At 44.8% G+C, this 20,532-nt stretch overlaps 1 protein-coding gene across 1 annotated transcript; it reads left to right on the top strand.

Annotated features, from left to right (window-relative positions):
* The first annotated feature begins 3,163 nt into the window (after positions 1-3,163).
* Positions 3,164-20,244, top strand: LOC109896613 (myotrophin-like). The gene is made up of 4 exons (XM_020490895.2): positions 3,164-3,692; positions 8,245-8,358; positions 10,923-11,006; positions 18,967-20,244. Exons 1-4 carry the CDS (start codon positions 3,624-3,626, stop codon positions 19,051-19,053), a joined length of 354 nt encoding a protein of 117 aa, XP_020346484.1. The 5' UTR covers positions 3,164-3,623; the 3' UTR covers positions 19,054-20,244.
* The last annotated feature ends 288 nt before the right edge of the window (positions 20,245-20,532 follow it).

Here is a 20,532-nt window from a genome sequence, read left to right on the forward strand (position 1 = left end):
GTGACTCATTTGAGACATGTATGAGACATTAGCATGCCAAGCAGGGGAATGTAGGGAGTAATGGCCTATGTCCTCATCCTCAGGTGGCGAATAGATACTCCAACCCCCGTACTCTGGAGAGTTTATTACAAACACATAAAGCAGTTTTAATGGCCACCCTGAGCCTCTCCTCAGACAAGCAGTATGTGTGTATTGTACATCTACCAGGCTCAGAAGAGTGGGGGACGGGGGAAGAGGCTGGGCTGCAGGCAGGGCATTGGAGGAGAGTTAGAGAGTATCATTACCTTCATTTTTATCCCCAGTGCAGAGCCCTATTGAATTTTCTCCAAATGGCGACTTTTATAGTCGCTTTTCGTCTGCTGGCCGAGTTTGTTTTAGCTCCAGAGTGCTTATTTGATGTAATAATAGTGCTACAAAGAGCCATTCATCACAGAGAGAGGGACGTATAAAGCCATTTGATAGCGTGGGTTGGGGGAGGGGAGGGTAGTAGAGGGTGGAATATAGATTCTTCCTGTTAGGGAGGCTAGAGACTATGACATGAGGAAGATCTCAGTTGCATACTCCCCATTTCTTCTCTCTCCTCTCCTGAAAACTCATTGGAAGAGAAGGTCAGAGAGGAGGGTCCTCTGGTTTTTTCACCTAATCGGTTTCGAGAAGGAGATGAGGAGAGAGGATGCGAGGAGTATGCAATTTAGATCATCTCATAGCCTTGAACTTCTCTGATCTTGGCCTTACCCCTTTACATTGATTGACATTAACCTTTGATAAGATGTTCAATCATCAGTGGCTATGTTGCGCCATTGGGAGTTTGGTTTAGTCCTGATGTGTTTTTATTAACCTGTGGGTTCAACAGACCTGGTATCAGGAAATCTGTTACTTCCTCTCTATCACCCAGAGCCAGTCACACTCCTCTGGGCTGACTGAGTGATGACAGGAGCTGTTACACCACATGCCTTACAGACCCCAAACTAACGAACTTAATTGTCTGGGCCGAGCCTTTCCAGTAAAATAAAGCTCTGTCTTCCTTTTTATTTAATCACTTATGTGAACACCAAATGATTCAAGATGGCGTAGCAGTCGGACATGTGTCTTTGTCTTGTCCCATCCTGTCCTGTCCCATGTATATATCGTTTTCTTCATATATATTTCATATATATTTTAATCTCACTTTCCATCTACGGACTGAATATACTCTCCTCCAACCCGCCTTACCCAATGTGGTACGGATCTGATATTTTTATACTTTAGGACCGGAACCCCCTTCAGAAGCTAGCCAGTTAACTAGCTAATAGCTAGTAGTCAGTTAGCCACTGCTAGCGGTCCTCACCGTTAACTCGGACATCAGCCAGCCTCAACCCAGTCAATTCCTGCCAGTCTGCACAGAGCGATATCAACCCAGAGCATATCAGACTGCTTTTCCTCTACTACATCTCCGGATTCCTATCGCAAGCTCTGAACCTTCACACCGGATCATCATTCTTGCAACCCCTATTACTAGCCTGTTCTACCTCTTTTTTGTATTGTCTGAGAACCCCAAAGAATGGAAAGCTGCCGCGGTCATCTACCTCTTCAAAGGTGGAGACACTCTAGACCCAAACTGTTACAGACCTATATCTATCCTACCCTGCCTTTCGAAAGCCAAGTTAACAAAAAAGATCACCGACCCTTTCGAATCCCACCGTACCTTCTCCGCTATGCAATCTGGTTTCCGAGCTGGTCATGGGTGCACCTCAGCCACGCTTAAGATCCTAAACAATATCATAATCGCCATCGCCAAAAGACAATACTGTGCAGCCGTATTCATCGACCTGGCCAAGGCTTTCAACTCTGCCAATCACCGCATTCGTATCAGCAGACTCAACAGCCTTGGTTTTTCAAATGATTGCCTCCCCTGGTTCACCAACAACTTCTCAGACAGAGTTCAGTGTGTCAAATCGGAGGGCCTGTTGTCCGGACCTCTGGCAGTCTCTATGTGGGTGCCACAGGGTTCAATTATCAGGCCGACTCTTTTCTCTGTATACATCAAGGATGTCACTTTTGCAGTAAAGGGTTGGCCGTCATTGTAAATAAGAACTTGTTCTTAACTGACTTGCCGAGTTAAATAAAGGTTCAATAAAAATAAATAAAAGGACAAGAACTGTGTCAAGCTATGCTCTCCAGAGCAGAGCACCACTGAAGTTAGTGATTACTTAGGTGGCTTTGAGTGTGGAGATGGATCAACTGAAGTTGAAGATCCCTGGTATCTGTGATGCACACCATTTGGTGAGATGCTGATCCAGTGGTGAGCGTGATACTGAGGAGACCCTGTCTATCCTTGATATTGAGTGTTTGCCTGATAAAGTCATGCTAGGATATTATCCCCTGAGAGCGTTTGTGGGTGCCAAGGTTATGGTCATGTTGCAGCAGTGTGTGGGAATGACATTCCGAGGTGTGGGAAGTCTGCAGGAGGGCATGGGACAAAAGAGTGTGTAGTTTTGGAGGAAAAAGTAGTGTGTTGCAATGTTGGGGGAGTTCATGTTGCTGGGGATCATGTGCGAGTGAAACAGGTTGAGGTTCCAAGGGTTTGAGCAGTGCAAAAAGTGACAAATGCTGAGGCAGTGAGGAAAGTAGAGGATGATGGGCAAAGGGTAAGGGATCATGAGAGAATACCAGTAAGTAGTAGGGCAGGAATGAGTGTCCTGAAATAGTTTGTGTTTTAGCAAGTTTGGTTAATTGGCATGAATCGCTATGGTAATTAACTGTATAGCACAGATGAAAAGGAACAGAAGTTGCAGAAGATAAAAGTAGTAGTAGCAGCAAGTAGTAGCAGCAGCAGAAAAGTTATTAGGAGTGAACGATTTTACTGCAGAATAAGTTACAGGAGATCTTGAAAGGAGTCCCATCCTCCCAAGCTAGAAGCCAGGAGTAGGAACAGTTGTTGAGAAAAGTTGTTGGATAAGGGGTGTGTTTTGATTTTATAGGTGCAGGGTTAGTGGGTGGTGCAAAAGTTATTTTACCGTTCACATTTTTATATATAAAATTTTATATATAAAATATAATTGTCAAATTCCGAACTGAGAAAGGCTGGAATACTCAAAAAGCGTCTCATCATGCAGAAATTCACACGATCTGCGATCTCGGTCGTCACTAGTTACCACAGCCACAAATTCATAAATCCCGCCCATTTCTACAATTTATCTTCTTTAAATGTGGTTTTAAACCTAACCTTGAACCCAACCTTAACTACACTGCTAACATTATGCCTAACCCTAAACTTACTTTTTTTTTAAGCGAATGGTTCATATCTAGCCAATTTTGACTTTGTGTTTTCTAGTGAAATTTTTCTGGCATGAAGGAAAGGTTAACTTCCGGGTGTGCGGCATCGGAAACGCTTCATGAGAGAAAGGCGGACCCCTCTGCTGTCCTTTCTTTGAAACTTTATTTTTTAACAATTGCCTGCAGTGCGCTATAGAACTACCAGGTGTTCAATTTAGCAAATTATTTAATTCCTTTAACGCTGCAAATTTTATAGCCGCCTTCCCTTGACTACGGAGTGATCTGTCAAGAACTGCTTGCCTTGAGAGAAGTTTGACAGCTGCCCTTTTCATTAGGGAAGCCACAGTGAACTCTTGGAACACAAGAAAATGGGGGATAAAGAATTGATGTGGGCCTTGAAAAATGGAGACCTCGACGAGGTTAAGACTCTAATGAAGGTACGATATACTGTAGCTATCTTACTCGCAAATCAGCCAGCTATGTGCGCTAGCTAGCTATGTTTTGTCTGTATAGCTAGCAAACGTTAGCTAGCCATGGCATTGCAAGGTTAGCTAGCTAGGTAGCTAACTTTCATAGCTAGCTTAGTGTACATACATTAGCTAACTATCCGTTCACCTAACTATCACCAACTAACTGTAGCTAGCTAGAAGGTTTGCATTTACATACGTTTGTAAAACAATCGGTAACTAGATTGCTAAAGCTAGCTATCTAACAATTTACCCAAACTACCATGTTAAACAGAAATGGTTAGCGAGCTACTGCAACAACTTGTTGTAATCTGATTCAATCACTGGGTATCGGTGTGTGTCTGTTTGCTATTGCCTAATGAATGACTATATTTCTGCAGACAAGCATATATATGGTCAAGTACCTAGCTAACGTTAACTACCTATTTAGCTAGATAGTTGGCTCCTGCTTGAGAATCAGTCATGGTTGGTTTTAGCAAGCAGCCAAACTAGCTATAGCCAAATCCACAGGCCCGTGTTGTGACAGCTAGCTAGTGTGCGGGTGTCTCAGAGCTTTGTTGCAAGGTAGATCTATCTAGATGGCTAGCTTGCTAACTTCATGCTGTTGAAAACATGAAGTAGGCCTAATCATAATACTTGTTTGCGCTCTACTTTGAATGAGGATGTTCCGGGAAATCTAATCATTCAGCCTCCATACTGACTGGGTCTCACTAATTTTCAGGCCACACCTATGCCATTTTTAGAGCAGTGAAACATTAGCTATTGGTCTGTAAACTGGTCATTTAGACTAACTTATTTTGGTCAAATTCTAGACATAAAATAAACTCAAACTTGAATCAATCATATTTGAAGAACACTTTAATGGTGGCAGTCGTTTTGTAGGCATCTCCTTGAAATAGATTTTATCACCAATGTTGCATTCTCTGTAGGCCTACATTCCAGGCACACACTGTGCATTTGGAAAGTATTCAGACCCCTAGACTATTTCCACATTTTGTTACATTTCAGCCTTATACTTTCTTTCTTTTTAAAAAAATCCCTCAACAATCTACACACTACCCCATAATGACAAGGCAAAAACAGGTTTTTAGACATTTTTGCAAATGTATTAAAAAACAAATGTTCACATTTGCATAAGTTTTCAGACCCTTTACTCAGTACTTTGTTGAAGCACCTCTGTCATCAGCGATGACAGCCTTGAGTCTAGGGTATGACGCTACAAGCTTGGTACGCCTGTATTTTTGGAGTTTCTCTCATTCTTCTCTGCAGGACTTATCCAAGCTCTGTCAGGTTGGATGGGGAGCATTGCTGCACAGCTATTTTCAGGCCTCTCCAGAGATGTTCAATCAGGTTCAAGTCCAGGCTCTGGTTGGGCTACTCAATGACATTGTACTCTTTGGGACAAGTGTCAATCTTGGTTTCATCAGACCTGAGAATCTTGTTTCTCATGGTCAGAGTCCTTTAGTGCTGTCATGTGCCTTTTACAGAAAAGTGGCTTCCATTTGGCCACTACCATAAAGGCCTGATTGGTGGCGTGCTGCAGAGATGGTTGTCCTTCTAGAAGGTTCTCCCATTTCCACAGAGGAACTTTGGAGCTCTGTCAGTGACCATCAGGTTCTTGGCCACCTCCCTGACCAAGGCCCTTCTCCGATTGCTCAGTTTGGCCAGGCGGCCAGCTCTAGAAAGAGTCTTGGTGTTTCCAAACATTCAATTTCAAGAATGATGGAGGCCACTGTTCTTGTGGAGCTTCAATGCTGTAGAAATCTTTTGGTACCCTTCACCATATCTGTGCTTTGACACAATCCTGTCTTGGACCTCTGTTGACAATTTCCTTTGACCTCATGGCTTGGTTTTTGCTCTGACATGCACTGTCAACTGTGGGACCTTTGACGGGTGTGTGCATTTCCAAATCATGTCCAGTCAATAGAAACAGGATGCACTTCAGTTCAATTTCAAGTCTCATAGCAAAGTGTCTGAATTTTTTATTTATTTTTATGTACATATTCTTAATCCTTTACACTTGTGTCTATAAGGTAGTAGTTTTGGAATTGTTATGTTAGATTACTCGTTGGTTATTACTGCATTGTCGGAACTAGAAGCACAAGCATTTCGCTACAGTCGCATTAACATCTGCTAACCATGTGTATGTGACAAATACATTTTATTTGAATACATATGTAAATAAGGTATTCATGATTTATTTTAATAAATTTGCAACCATTTCTAACCCTATTTTCACTTTGTCATTATGGGGTAGAAGAAGGCTGTAACGTAACATGTGGAAAAGGGGAAGGGGTCTGAATACCCCCAAATGCACAGTACATAAGGTATCTAAGCATTGGATCTTTCTGTGAAGTACCTGAAAATAATACTGTGGTTTGAGGTTTAGCTAGTCTGGTGTAGGTTGAACCCCTTAAAATAGCTGTGGGGCTAACTCCTGTTGAAAGCAGAACCACACTGATGATTCATTAGGTCTGTAGAGCTCCTATGTAAAAGCAACATGTCTTTTTATGCATTTTGTTTAGACCGTAGGCTTGGCGCTAGACAATCAGACCTCTATTCTTTATCCTCAACTTATCAGTTGATTAGCTAACTTCTGTGAAACAGCCTAGTCCTAACCATTAGGGTGGACTGTATTTAGGCTCTGCTTTCTTTTCAGCTTTTGGTGATTCAGTCTAATCAAAGTCAGAAGTACAGCTATTTCAAAGTCTTTACTGATTTTGGAATGCAAGGACATTACTAATGCACTGAGTTGCTGCATTACTCATATTGATCTCAAAGGCTGCGTTTACACGGGCAACCCAATTCTGATCTTTTGCCGCTAATTAGTCTTTTGGCCAATCAGATGTTTTGCCAGTAATTGACCAAAATATCAGAATTTGCCTGCCTGTGTAAACCTAGCCCAATTAAATGAATTAAATTGCAATAGGATGGAAATGTTTCAGATCTGGGCCATTCAGTTGCGGAGATGGGTTTTTCCACACGATTTTTCAAAAGCAGGCAGCTCCTAGACACTTCATACTGCACATGTGGATATTAGACTGATCCACTGTCGTTTCCCATATCCCTCAATGAAACCGTTTAAATTGGCCCCATATTACCCAGCTCCTGGAGGTAATATTTAAAAACTATTAGAATGGGGATGAGATACCATCATGCCTAATGGATTCAGTTGGCTTGTGTGTAAAATGAAGGCATGGAATCCGTTTTCCTTGACCTTCAGGGGAATGGTGACACAGGTGAGCATGCCAGAGATGGGTCTCTGTGGGATATATATATATGCGCGCAGTCATACAGCTAGTGACAGGATAGCAGATTGACTACACATCACTGTCGGGTTTAGCCGTTATGTATTCATATTTGAACTGCAGGAAGGGCAACTAGTGTCTGCAGCTGCTGTCTGTTTATCCAATAGGAACCTTTCTCACCAGGCTACATTAGCTCTGATTACGACACATGGATCGACCATAGGCTACATTTACCTGAGTTATGGAGACCTATCAAGCTTCAGAAATCCAATGAATTGCAGCAACGGCATCCATTGGATCACTGTGCTGTCTAGCCTAAGCTTTTGAGAGCAGGTGAGTGGTGCTAGCATTACCCAAAGCCTGGCTGTAACCTTTACTGAGCCAGATTGATTGATATCACGCCCGGCCGGCACAGCCAAAGACTAGCCCAGACCCTGACTCATCTCCTGATAGGCTTGTTGCCTTAGGGCAGTTACGCGGTAATGCAGAGACTCAAACAAAAACCATTGACTTCAAAGTTTAGCAAACCATACAACTCTATGCGCAACGACTTGTCTACTCTTAACAATTTCCACGGAACATTTTACAAAACACATTTACAGGGAGAACTATGCAAAAACAAAGTTTGATAACTGCACTAAACTGAAATTTTACCCTATTTATTTTTTACCCAACTTTGCATCAAGTTTTCTCTTTTCACTGTGGACATTGTTCAAAGTTGTCATTGTGCATAGAGCTGTATGATTTTGTTGAACTTTGAAATCAATGGTTTTTGCTTGGCATATATTTTTCTGCAGGATGCTTAGCAGGTGAATACATTCCAGTCCCCTCTTTCCTTAGGCCACATAGCCAGCTAATGAGAAAGGTGCTGTGGTATGACATGGCACTGACAACGCTGCCCGGTCTGAGTGACCGGTCTCTGTGATGAGTGTTGTCTCTTCAGGACTACCCACCGCTCCACACAATGGACTGTGGCTACAGAGCCCGTCTATCCTCTCGCCTGCAGGCTTGACATTTTGAGGCCTCGCAATACCACAGCAGGGAGACTCTAGGAAGAGGCGTGTTGTGTGGTGTGATTGTGTGACGGCCTTTGTTTTTTGAACTGAGGGGTGATTCTGGCACAAGAAAGGATTTCTGTTATTTGATTGTATTAACTGTGTGCATGTCCATGCAGTAAGTGTTTGTTCCTTTTTAGCAAGCGGGTGACCAAGTCTTGATACAGAAGGGGAAGTTGTGTAGGTGATGGTATCTCAACCGTTTGTATTTTGTTTTAGGATGAGGATGTGAACAGGACCCTGGAGGGTGGCAGGAAGCCCCTGCACTATGCTGCTGATTGTGGCCAGGCTGAGATGCTGGAGTTCCTCCTCTCCAAGGGAGCAGATGTCAACGTAAGAGCTGCTAGTGGCAATACTGCTATCAATATAGGCCTACTGCTGTTATACAGTTATTAGAATACAGCTGTCAATATAGGCCTACTGCTGTTATACAGTTATTAGAATACAGCTGTCAATATAGGCCTACTGCCGTTATACAGTTATTAGAATACAGCTGTCAATATAGGCCTACTGCTGTTATACACTTATTAGAATACTGCTGTCAATATAGGCCTACTGCCGTTATACACTTATTAGAATACTGCTGTCAATATAGGCCTACTGCTGTTATACAGTTATTAGAATACAGCTGTCAATATAGGCCTACTGCTGTTATACACTTATTAGAATACTGCTGTCAATATAGGCCTACTGGCGTTATGCAGTTATTAGAATACTGCTGTCAATATAGGCCTACTGCCGTTATACACTTATTAGAATACTGCTGTCAATATAGGCCTACTGCTGTTATACAGTTATTAGAATACAGCTGTCAATATAGGCCTACTGCTGTTATACACTTATTAGAATACTGCTGTCAATATAGGCCTACTGGCGTTATGCAGTTATTAGAATACTGCTGTCAATATAGGCCTACTGCCGTTATACAGTTATTAGAATACTGCTGTTAATATAGGCCTACTGCCGTTATACAGTTATTAGAATACTGCTGTTAATAAAGGCCTACTGCCGTTATACAGTTATTAGAATACTGCTGTTAATATAGGCCTACTGCCGTTATACAGTTATTAGAATACTGCTGTTAATATAGGCCTACTGCCGTTATGCAGTTATTAGAATACTGCTGTTAATATAGGCCTACTGCCGTTATGCAGTTATTAGAATACTGCTGTTAATATAGGCCTACTGCCGTTATACAGTTATTAGAATACTGCTGTTAATATAGGCCTACTGCCGTTATACAGTTATTAGAATACTGCTGTTAATATAGGCCTACTGCCGTTATGCAGTTATTAGAATACTGCTGTTAATATAGGCCTACTGCCGTTATGCAGTTATTAGAATACTGCTGTCAATATAGGCCTACTGCTGTTATACAGTTATTAGAATACTGCTGTTAATAAAGGCCTACTGTTATACATTATTTAGAATAATGTTATACAGTTATTAGAATACTGTTATACAGTTGTCAGAATACTGCTGTCAATATAGGCCAACTGTTATACAGTTATTAGAATACTGCTGTCAATATAGGCCTACTGCTGTTATACAGTTATTAGAATACTGCTGTCAATATAGGCCTACTGCTGTCAATATAGGCCTACTGCTGTTGTTAGAATACTGCTGTCAATATAGGCCTACTGCTGTTATGTTGTTAGTATTTAACAACTGTATTCTAATATGAGTCCCTCTCCATTTTATTAGTACTGATATGGAAGAAGGCTATGGTGGTAGCCCTCTCTGTCACCTATCTGCTCACGTTAGAGATCCGTTATTACTGATGCCCAAGGAGGAAGGGAATATGTGTTTTCCATTCTGTGTGTTTGCATTCATTTGCTTATTGAATAGACCTAATGGTACCAGAGAACAAGTCCCTTATTCTGAATCCACTCATACAAAGCTTCTACTATAGTCAACCACATACTGTAGTAACGACTCAGACCGACATGACTTAACTACTGTAGACTCTGCTAGTTTTGTTCAGACATGTAGAGAGTGGTTAAGTTCTATTATTTGGACCAATGGGATTCCTCCGTTATAAGGGACTTGTCATTCTCCTGAATCTCAGCATCTCAGCCTCTTGTCATTCTCTCCTCCCCCCCCCCCCCCCAATTCCCTCAGTGTGCAGAGAGCAGCACAGTCTAACTGGCCAGACCACATAGTCTGTCAGAATGCTCCCCTGAGCCTCAACCCATTACCACACTGCAGTGGAGGGAATCGATCTGCTTTTACAATGGGATTGAGTAGAGTGATGGTTGTGGCATTTACAAGTTAGGGAAGGTGACCGTATTGTACAGTTTTGCGCTAGTATCTTTCTAGGTAGCCTCGGTGTGCAACTATTCTTAATATTAGAAATTCTTAACCTTATTCAGGCGATACTTGCTAGAACTGGACGTTCTGACCCTGAATGTACCAATGTGAATTTGGAATGCTTATTAACTAGGCCCGACTCTCACTGCACACCGTCTGTAGAGCCATGTCCTCTCCCAACCTCCCTTATCTGCCTCATGGTCTGATCACCAACACACTTGTCGTTCACTCCAACATCCATCAGTCTGGCTGTTACACCATTTTGCTTCCTCTAGTCTTGTATCACTAACACCCCCACCACAGAATGTGTAACTCTGTCTCTCTTCCCCAGTCCCTTCAGATAAGGGGCCCAGTCAGGGCTCCTGAAACAGGGGAGATAAATAGTGGCAGAGTGTGTTTCCTCTCTAATTCATTGACGTGATAAGGAGAGAAATAAAAGCACTCCCTCTGAGTTATTTCCTCTGATAACGAGAGTGCCCTTGTGTTGGAGGCAGGGACGACTGGTCTGCTGATGTATGCTGCTTGTTCACGCACAAACCCGCTCACTCCCTTTTTTTTCCTTCTCCACTTTCTTTGGTCTCCCACAGGCCCCAGACAAACATGGCATCACTCCGCTGCTCTCTGCCACGTACGAGGGTCACCTGACCTGTGTCAAGATCCTGCTAGAAAAGGTAACGCCGCACACGCGTGCACAGAGCTGTCTTTACCCTCGTCAGAGCCATTTCTGTGTTGGAAGTTGTGTGTGATGTGTAACTGCTGATGTGGTAACTCCTGTATGACAAAGGACTACAATGAAGGCTGAATATTCAGTGACTGTGTGGTCCTGCCTGCCCAAACCTTCTGTTCTGTGTGGAGGGAGCTGGAATGTTCCCAGACCTCATCACACAGCACTGCTGCGGTTTGTTCCTATCCCACTAGCTAGCTACACACACACACACACACACACACACACACACACACACACACACACACCTCACTCAGCTCCGGAACACTGAGGAGATGATACGATGGCTGAATGTGACACCTCTGTCCTGGCAGTCACCCACCGCTGTAGTGAGGAGCCAACACTTTTCCTGAACACCAAGGAGCTGCTTTTACAGTCCTGTAATGCTGCCATTTTTTGGATTCATACAATCAGATAGGTTATGTATTCTTTGAGAGGTGATCTTTGTCAAATTATTAAATAATCGTATTCCTAGTACACTGTAACTACTATCACAGTGCAGTCGTAGAGCAGTGATTTAGACCATATTTTGTTTCATGCAGAACTGTGTACATACAGGACATGATTTGGGCACTGCCTTGTGGAGGAGTCAGTCACTCACTGTGTTGTGTTTTCATTCCGCTCACGTTTTCCCAGCTGCTATCATGGCATGCCGGCTCAGTGAGGTACCTGTGGTGCAGCCACATAGAAATTACAGATGTCTCCATTCTCTAATAGTAAGCCCTGTGGAGGCTTATATCACTTTCCTCTCTCTCGCTCTCCCTCTCTCTCTTCCCTCACACTCTCTCTCCCTCACACTCTCTCTCCCTCACACTCTCTCTCCCTCACACTCTCTCCTCCCTCACACTCTCTCCCCCCTCACACTCTCTCCCCCCTCACACTCTCTCCCCCCTCACACTCTCTCCCCCCTCACACTCTCTCCCCCCTCACACTCTCTCCCCCCTCACCCTCTCCCCCCTCACCCTCTCTCCCCCCTCACTCTCTCTCTTCCCCCCTCACTCTCTCTCTCTCTGCCTCTGAAAACATGCCAAACTGCTGTGAAATGGATGTACCCCCTCTCTCCCACACTTGTAGCTGCACAACACATGGTAGAAGCACAATATGGCCATTTCTTTCATTACCTCGTGATTGCGCTTTTTTTAATATCTCTGGTCTCTATCTGGGGAGCGCCGACATGTCAGTACAATTACAAATTACTTTCATAAAACGTGTGTGTGCCTCAGCATTTGTATGTGGATGTTTGTGTTTTCTTGTTTCTGACTGTGTGAGAATGGAAACCAACAGGCTAATATTTCCAGTGGGTAAGCATTGGTCATCTCCCAGCCCCAGCCAGGCTAAATGAGGTGGGGTATACAAAAGCACCGTGCCGCGCTTATCAGAGTGGCGTAAGCGGCCTCACTCGCCGAGTGATCCAGCGCCACAGCAGTTAAGGGACTTACTCCACTCACCTGTGTCCAAGCGGCGCCCCTTTCTTTGCATCCTACGGACAAGACCCGCCACGTAAATCACCCGGCACCAACCCTACTGGGAGGGGACACAGTCACGATGCATGCAGAGACCGAGATATTATATGGATTAGAGGTCAACCGATTCTGTTTTGGGTTTTTTTTCAACGCCGGTACCGATTTATTGGAGGACCAAAAAAAGCTGATACCGATTAATCGACCAAATTATTTTGTTTTATTTAGTATATATGTAATAATGACAATTACAACAATACTGAATGAACTCTAACATAATATAATACAAAAATAAAAATCGATTTGGGCTCAAATAAATAATGAAACCTGTTCCGTTTGGTTTAAATAACACAAAAACACAGTGTTGGAGAAGAAAGTAAAAGTGCAGTATGTGCCATGTAAAAAAAGCTAACGTTTAAGTTCCTTGCTCAGAAGATATGAATGCTGATGGTTCCTTTTTAACATGAGTCTTCAATATTCCTAGTTAAGAAGTTTCAGGTTGTAGTTATTATAGGAATTATAGGACTATTTCTCTCTATACCGTTTGTATTTCATATACCTTTGACTATTGGATGTTCTTAGCCACTATAGTATTGCCAGCCTAATCTCGGGAGTTGATAGGCTTGAAGTCAAACAGCGCTGTGCTTCAAGCATTGCTAAGAGCTGCTGGCAAATGCAGGAAAGTACTGTTTGAATGAATGCTTATGAGCCTGCTGCTGCCCACCACCGCTCAGTCAGACTGTTCTATCAAATCATAGACTTAATTATAATATAATCAACACACAGAAATACGAGCCTTAGTTTCCAGATTTGACTATATTAATGACCTATCATTTCGAAAACAAAACATTTATCCTTTCAGTGAAATACGGAACCGTTACGTATTTTATCGAACGGGTGGCATCCATAAGTCTAAATATTGCTGTTACATTGCACAACCTTCAATGTTATGTCAAATTTAGCAAATGAATTACGGTCTTTGTTAGGAAGAAATGGTCTTCACACAGTTCGCAACGAGCCAGGCAGTGTCTACACTGACTCTGCTTCCACTGAACGCAAGAGAAGTGACACAATTTCCCTAGATAATATTGCCTGCTAACATGAATTTCTTTTAACTAAATATGCAGGTTTAAAAAATATATACTTGTGTATTGATTTTAAGAAAGGCAAGGATGTTTATGGTTAGGTACATTGGTGCAACGACAGTGCGAATCCGCTTGTTAAATCATCACCTGTTTGGCGAAGTAGGCTGTGATTCGATGATAAATTAACAGGCACCGCATCGATTATATGCAACACAGGACAAGCTAGATAAGCTAGTGATTATTGATTGTTTTTTGTAAGATATGTTTAATGCCAGCTAGCAACTTACCGTTACTACTTGCTGCACTCGCGTAACAGGTGGTCAGCCTGCCACAGTCTCATCGTGGAGTGCAATGTAATCGGTGTCCAAAAATACCGATTGTTATGAAAACTTGAAATCGGCCCTAATTAATCGGCCAAGGCGAATGTTATTTTTTTAATGGAAAAAAAAAAGTTTTTTAAATCGGTCGACCTCTAATATGGATGGCACCAGATCACTTCTTGGGGCGGGGACAGCCTCGTCGCTATACGTCAGCAATTGAGACCCCATCTGGCAGATATGAGAATGTGGGTTCTGTCATCAGGCGACGGCAGTCCCGGGTCACCGCCAGCCAAGGGCTCATCAGCAGGGGTTAGGCCTGAAGTAGAGTGCGAGGAGATATGAGTTGACGCTCCACGCCACAGCAGCCCGATGTCTCGTTTCAGCCAGAAGCTACAGCAGCAGGACTGGAGCTCTGAAACACTTTCTCTCTGGCTACCTTTAACCACACTGTTATTACACATCAAGAGCAACAGCAGGCCAGTGCTTGAATGTCTTCTCATTGATTTGTGTCCGCTCATTTATTCAGCTTTAAGAAACATTCAGAGGAATCAAATACTGCATCGGTAGTCCACTACTACCAGAATGTATCATTCATGATAACTCAAGTATTCATTCTGGACAAAATGCTTGACAGTCTCGGAAGTGTGCACCTGAGCATCATGGGAGCTGACCTCTGACTGCCCACGGGTGGTTCCTGCATTATTGAAGGCCAGTTAACCCTGTGTTTGACCCTAACCAGCCAGCATGCTGGGGGAGGGAGAGTTGCTGACTTGACTACAGGCCAGAGAGACGGCTTCAGAAGAACACAGGGCTTGTTAATTATGAATCAGCACTGAAGCCCTCCCTACCTCCCTTAACAACTCCCACTCTTTTACTTTTATTAAACCCTCGTCAGAGGACAAATATATGTTTTTATTTTTATTTTACAGCTTTTGTGCTACATATACAGTGGGGCAAAAAAGTATTTAGTCAGCCACTAATTGTGCAAGTTCTCCCACTTAAAAAGATGAGGCCTGTAATTTTCATCATAGGTACACTTCAACTACGACAGACAAAATGAGAAAAAATCCAGAAAATCACATTGTAGGATTTGTTATGAATTTCTTTGCAAATTATGGTGGAAAATAAGTATTTGGTCAATAACAAAAGTTTATCTCAATACTTTGTTATATACCCTTTGTTGGCAATGAGAGGTCAAACGTTTTCTGTAAGTCTTCACAAGGTTTTCACACACTGTTGCTGGTATTTTGGCCCATTCCTCCATGCAGATCTCCTCTAGAGCAGTGATGTTTTGGGGCTGTTGCTGGGCAACACAGACTTTCAACTCCCTCCAAAGATTTTCTATGGGGTTAAGATCTGGAGACTGGCTAGGCCACTCCAGGACCTTGAAATGCTTCTTACGAAGCCATCCCCCTCACTGTTGTCTTGCAGCACAGCCATCCCCCTCACTGTTGTCTAGCAGTATAGCCATTCCCCTCACTGTTGTCTTGCAGTACAGCCATCCCCCTCACTGTTGTCTTGCAGCACAGCCATCCCCCTCACTGTTGTCTTGCAGCACAGCCATCCCCCTCACTGTTGTCTTGCAGCACAGCCATTCCCCTCACTGTTGTCTTGCAGCACAGCCATTCCCCTCACTGTTGTCTTGCAGCACAGCCATCCCCCTCACTGTTGTCTTGCAGCACAGCCATCCCCCTCACTGTTGTCTTGCAGCACAGCCATCCCCCTCACTGTTGTCTTGCAGCACAGCCATCCCCCTCACTGTTGTCTTGCAGCACAGCCATCCCCCTCACTGTTGTCTTGCAGCACAGCCATTCCCCTCACTGTTGTCTTGCAGCACAGCCATCCCCCTCACTGTTGTCTTGCAGCACAGCCATCCCCCTCACTGTTGTCTTGCAGCACAGCCATCCCCCTCACTGTTGTCTTGCAGCACAGCCATCCCCCTCACTGTTGTCTTGCAGCACAGCCATCCCCCTCACTGTTGTCTTGCAGCACAGCCATCCCCCTCACTGTTGTCTTGCAGCACAGCCATCCCCCTCACTGTTGTCTTGCAGCACAGCCATCCCCCTCACTGTTGTCTTGCAGTACAGCCATCCCCCTCACTGTTGTCTTGCAGCACAGCCATCCCCCTCACTGTTGTCTTGCAGTACAGCCATCAGCACCCTGCTTGTGTTTTGGTCAAACAGCCGTCCTATCTTTTTCCTCTTCTTTGAGCACCGTGCAGCCAACAGAAGTCTTTCTCCTTCCCTACACAGATATCGATCTCTCCTTTCTTTCCTCTCCTCCCTCGTTCAAGGCCATGTCAAATGTGCCCTGTGAACGGCCCCACGGCCGCTTGACTGAAGCGGGCGGGTCGATGGACTCCTGTAAGCATCACATCTTATAACCAATCCTGAGGGGAGGAGATCTGAGGGCCTGAGATTATGCATGGGCAGTCTCTCCTTTCCACTCAATATTGGCATAATGAAGACTTAATGGACACCTCGGCCAAGAGGCAGACTTACATAACCCCTATTACTACTTACTACACACACACCATGGCGTTGTTTTGCTCTGTCACTCCAGGATGCTGTGACTGGCCTACATCTCACTTAGCTCAGGCTGTATCTCATCCGGCCGTGATTGGGCGGCGCACAATTGGCCCAGCGCTGTTCGGGTCTTGCCGGGGTAGGCCGTCCTTGTAAATAAGAATTTGTTCTTCACTGACTTGCCTAGTTAAAGGTTAAATACATTTAAATAGTTGCAGCCTCAATCTCTTCCTGGCTGGATGTTGTTAAGACCATCAGTGATTACTGGCTACCATCATTACTCCCATTTTAGACTAGCTCATTATTCTAAGTGGAGACCGGTGGATGTCCATGGTAGATGGCCTCCTCCACGTCCCTCAAGTCTACAGTTGTTTTCTCCCCCCTGTCAGTAGAGCCCATGGAGAGTGAGCCGTGTCGGTGTACGACAACACGAGTTGGTCTTCACTGGATAATACAGCTCGCTAGCTCCAGTTATATAATGAGTCAGGGAATGCTCATTAGATGGTGCTGGAAGGCTCCTGTAGGTAGTCTGCTAGGTAGCAGCCTTCTCCCAGGCTGTGTTGACTAGGGGTCTTGTTGAGGTGAGCGTCAGGGTGAAGTGGTGCTGTTGTGTAAATGAGGCCTGTGGAGTACTGCTACGTCTGGGTCCTCCACCACCGGTACCAGCTGCTAGCTAATGACTTCCCCTGAGCTAGAGGGCCTCCTCCACCGGTACCAGCTGCTAGCTAATGACTTCCCCTGAGCCAGAGGGCCTCCTCCACCGGTACCAGCTGCTAGCTAATGACTTCCCCTGAGCTAGAGGGCCTCCTCCACCGGTACCAGCTGCTAGCTAATGACTTCCCCTGAGCCAGAGGGCCTCCTCCACCGGTACCAGCTGCTAGCTAATGACTTCCCCTGAGCCAGAGGGCCTCCTCCACCGGTACCAGCTGCTAGCTAATGACTTCCCCTGAGCCAGAGGGCCTCCTCCACCGGTACCAGCTGCTAGCTAATGACTTCCCCTGAGCCAGAGGGCCTCCTCCACCGGTACCAGCTGCTAGCTAATGACTTCCCCTGAGCCAGAGGGCCTCCTCCACCGGTACCAGCTGCTAGCTAATGACTTACCCTGAGCCAGAGGGCCTCCTCCACCGGTACCAGCTGCTAGCTAATGACTTCCCCTGAGCTAGAGGGCCTCCTCCACCGGTACCAGCTGCTAGCTAATGACTTCCCCTGAGCTAGAGGGCCTCCTCCACCGGTACCAGCTGCTAGCTAATGACTTCCCCTGAGCTAGAGGGCCTCCTCCACCGGTACCAGCTGCTAGCTAATGACTTCCCCTGAGCTAGAGGGCCTCCTCCACCGGTACCAGCTGCTAGCTAATGACTTCCCCTGAGCTAGAGGGCCTCCGCTCCTCTTCCTCCTTGTTCTCTTTGCCGTCAGCCCACTAGAGCTGAGAACACGATGACCATGGAGAACACCAGGCTTGGTCACAAGATGCCTCACTAACACACCATCCAACTACAGGTGTTGAGGCTTGCGCTCTCTCGCTGCGTGTCTGAAGATTGCTGTTTTGTTTAACCATGTTACCACATTTATTTGGTGATAGTTTCGTCCTGTTATGAATATTGAAACCCATACAATCTCACTAAGCCAGGTCGTTGTAAATAAAATAACTTCTCACAGTTTCATCAGAACACTGTAAACTGTATTGTTAGATGCAAGTTAACTCTTAAATTGAGCTTTTCCCCCAATTTGAGAGATCTCTATCTAAGACCGTATCCATCAGTCCTGTTTAATCCCTGTAGCGGGTGCCCGATGCTCCGGTGCCCCGATGCTCTGCTCCGATGCCCCTTTTGGCAGCACATACACACACACTTTCTGCCTGGCACTCAAAGTGGGTCAGGCTTCTCCACTCGACAATGGCGTGTTCTCTGCCTGGGCTCCGTAAGCCCCCACTAAGAGGCTAAAGTTTTCCATTTAACTTGTTGGTCTGGTAATGCTCAACCACTCGTCAGCTAGTCGTCTTGTACGTTTTATCCCACTTTGTCCGTTATTTGCAACCCTTGCTGCATTCCCTTCACCCTCATTCACCTTCACTGTCTTGTTCTAAAACTCTGTGTGTGAGAGATGAAGAGAAACATTGGGTTAGAGGGAGTCGGCCAGGGCAGGGCACTGCACAGCTTTGCTCATCTTGAACCTATAATGAGTAGTTTGGGATGCTTGTTGATGAGTTAATCAGTGATTCTGCGCAGTGCCTTGCCTCTCCTTTTGGAATGCACTTGGAGAGGGTGAGAGAGACCACATCATCACAGAGTGGGTTGAGGGGGACAGGCAGGTTGGCCCACACTCTCACAGAGCATTACTGATGGGCTGAACCTGTGGCCTTGGGTAGAGGGCCAGATGGGGGTGTGGGGTGAACACTGATTCTAACCTTGGCCTGTGGTTCAATTTGAGAGAGCGGGTTCACACTGAGGTTGAGGCCTTGATGCTCCACTCAGATCATAATGTCTCCCTGTCATGTCCCCCCCCCCCCCCCTCCCCCAGGGAGCCGACAAGGAGCAGAAAGGACCAGACGGACAGAGCGCCTTCGAAGCAGCCGAGACCGACGCCATCAAGGCTCTCCTCAAGTGAGACGGGAGCCTAGAAGGGACGGACGGATGCAGCAGTGGTCCCCCAGACAGACGAGATGGACACACCCCTTCCCCCGACCACTGCTTTGTCTGTTTGCAGTTTTTTTCCCTTTTTTGTTTTGTTTTTTAAGTTGTAGGGATTCTCTCTTCCTGCCTCTTCAGTAGCCATTGAATGGATGGACTTGTCAATCATGTCTCCCTTGGGGACCAAACACTGAGGGGAAAAGCACCGACTTGGACCCTCCCAGAACACACAAGGATGCAATGTAAAAAATTGTAGAGCTTAACACTTAAATATGATCGCTCTCAAGTCCTGTGTGCACTCCTTGCACAAAGATGTTGGCAGAAAAACCGGAGACATTCAATAGTGTTCAATTTTGTTGGCCGTTTTCAGTATTGTAAGACCACTTGGTTATATTCATCTTCCAAACATCAGTTGTGCTAGATGGAGAACGGTTGTAAAGATATTCTATTAGCCCAGTAAGATGGCCTCTTTCCCCTGGCTGTGTGCTGTAGCTCTTCTCTGTAGACCTGACTGGCTAACTGTCCAGCGCTTCAACTGGGGGGATTTGTACTGTACGAGAGGGTAGGTCCTGTTTAGGTCGCTAATAATATTGGTTACCCACTCTCTGTAACCCTCTACTGATAATATATCACACTAAACATTAATGACCAAGGTTAGTCTAACGTATAATAGCGTAAATACCCCCTTGACCAATCACCACGTTGGCTATTACAAAAAATGTATGTTAAAAACAAACACTGATTAATCTGTTATTAAAACAATTGCTGTGTAGTGATGTCATTGTCAACATTGACCATTATGCAATTTAGACTTTCATAATGTTTTTCCCTTTTTGATTGAGTTTTGAACGTGTTCTGATCTGCAATCCTTTGTTGCCGCAGTGTGTTTTGTATTAGATGAATTTGGTGGGTGGGCTCTGAACGGAGAGATATACAGGGGTTAGGGTTCAAACTGTGGATCGGGGAAATGATCGTCCTCTCGCTCTCTGGGTTTGATTAACCTGCCGGCTCTGCTGCATGTCAGAACTGCTTCTACTGCTACGTTCTCCAAAATGGCTGCCTCCCTCTTTTGGTTGCTTTCAAGTAATTACAATGCAATGGTAACAAAACGCTTTCTCTCTGGCATTGTTGTGAGGGGAAAACTGAAATAAAAATCAGAATTATTCTTCTTTGTGTGGTAATCCATTGATTTTGTTTTTCTGCTGGTATTGTCACATTTCAGTCAGTCTTTACAAATAGAAAAGCACTCATTGACTCTGAACGGACACTTCTGAGCGGTGCGTACACTTAACTGTAATCTATATTAGTTCCTTTGTATACAGCTATACACGTCTGTGGACCCACTTACCTGCGAGGCTGCGATCCATACTAGGTGCTTTGTATACAGCCATGCCCTCCATCTTAATGACTTGAGTATTGCTTGTGTCTTTGTCAAACTGTCAGCAGCATCAAAGCC

The sequence above is a fragment of the Oncorhynchus kisutch genome, linkage group LG9, assembly GCF_002021735.2.
Source record: "Oncorhynchus kisutch isolate 150728-3 linkage group LG9, Okis_V2, whole genome shotgun sequence".
NCBI lineage: Eukaryota > Metazoa > Chordata > Actinopteri > Salmoniformes > Salmonidae > Oncorhynchus > Oncorhynchus kisutch.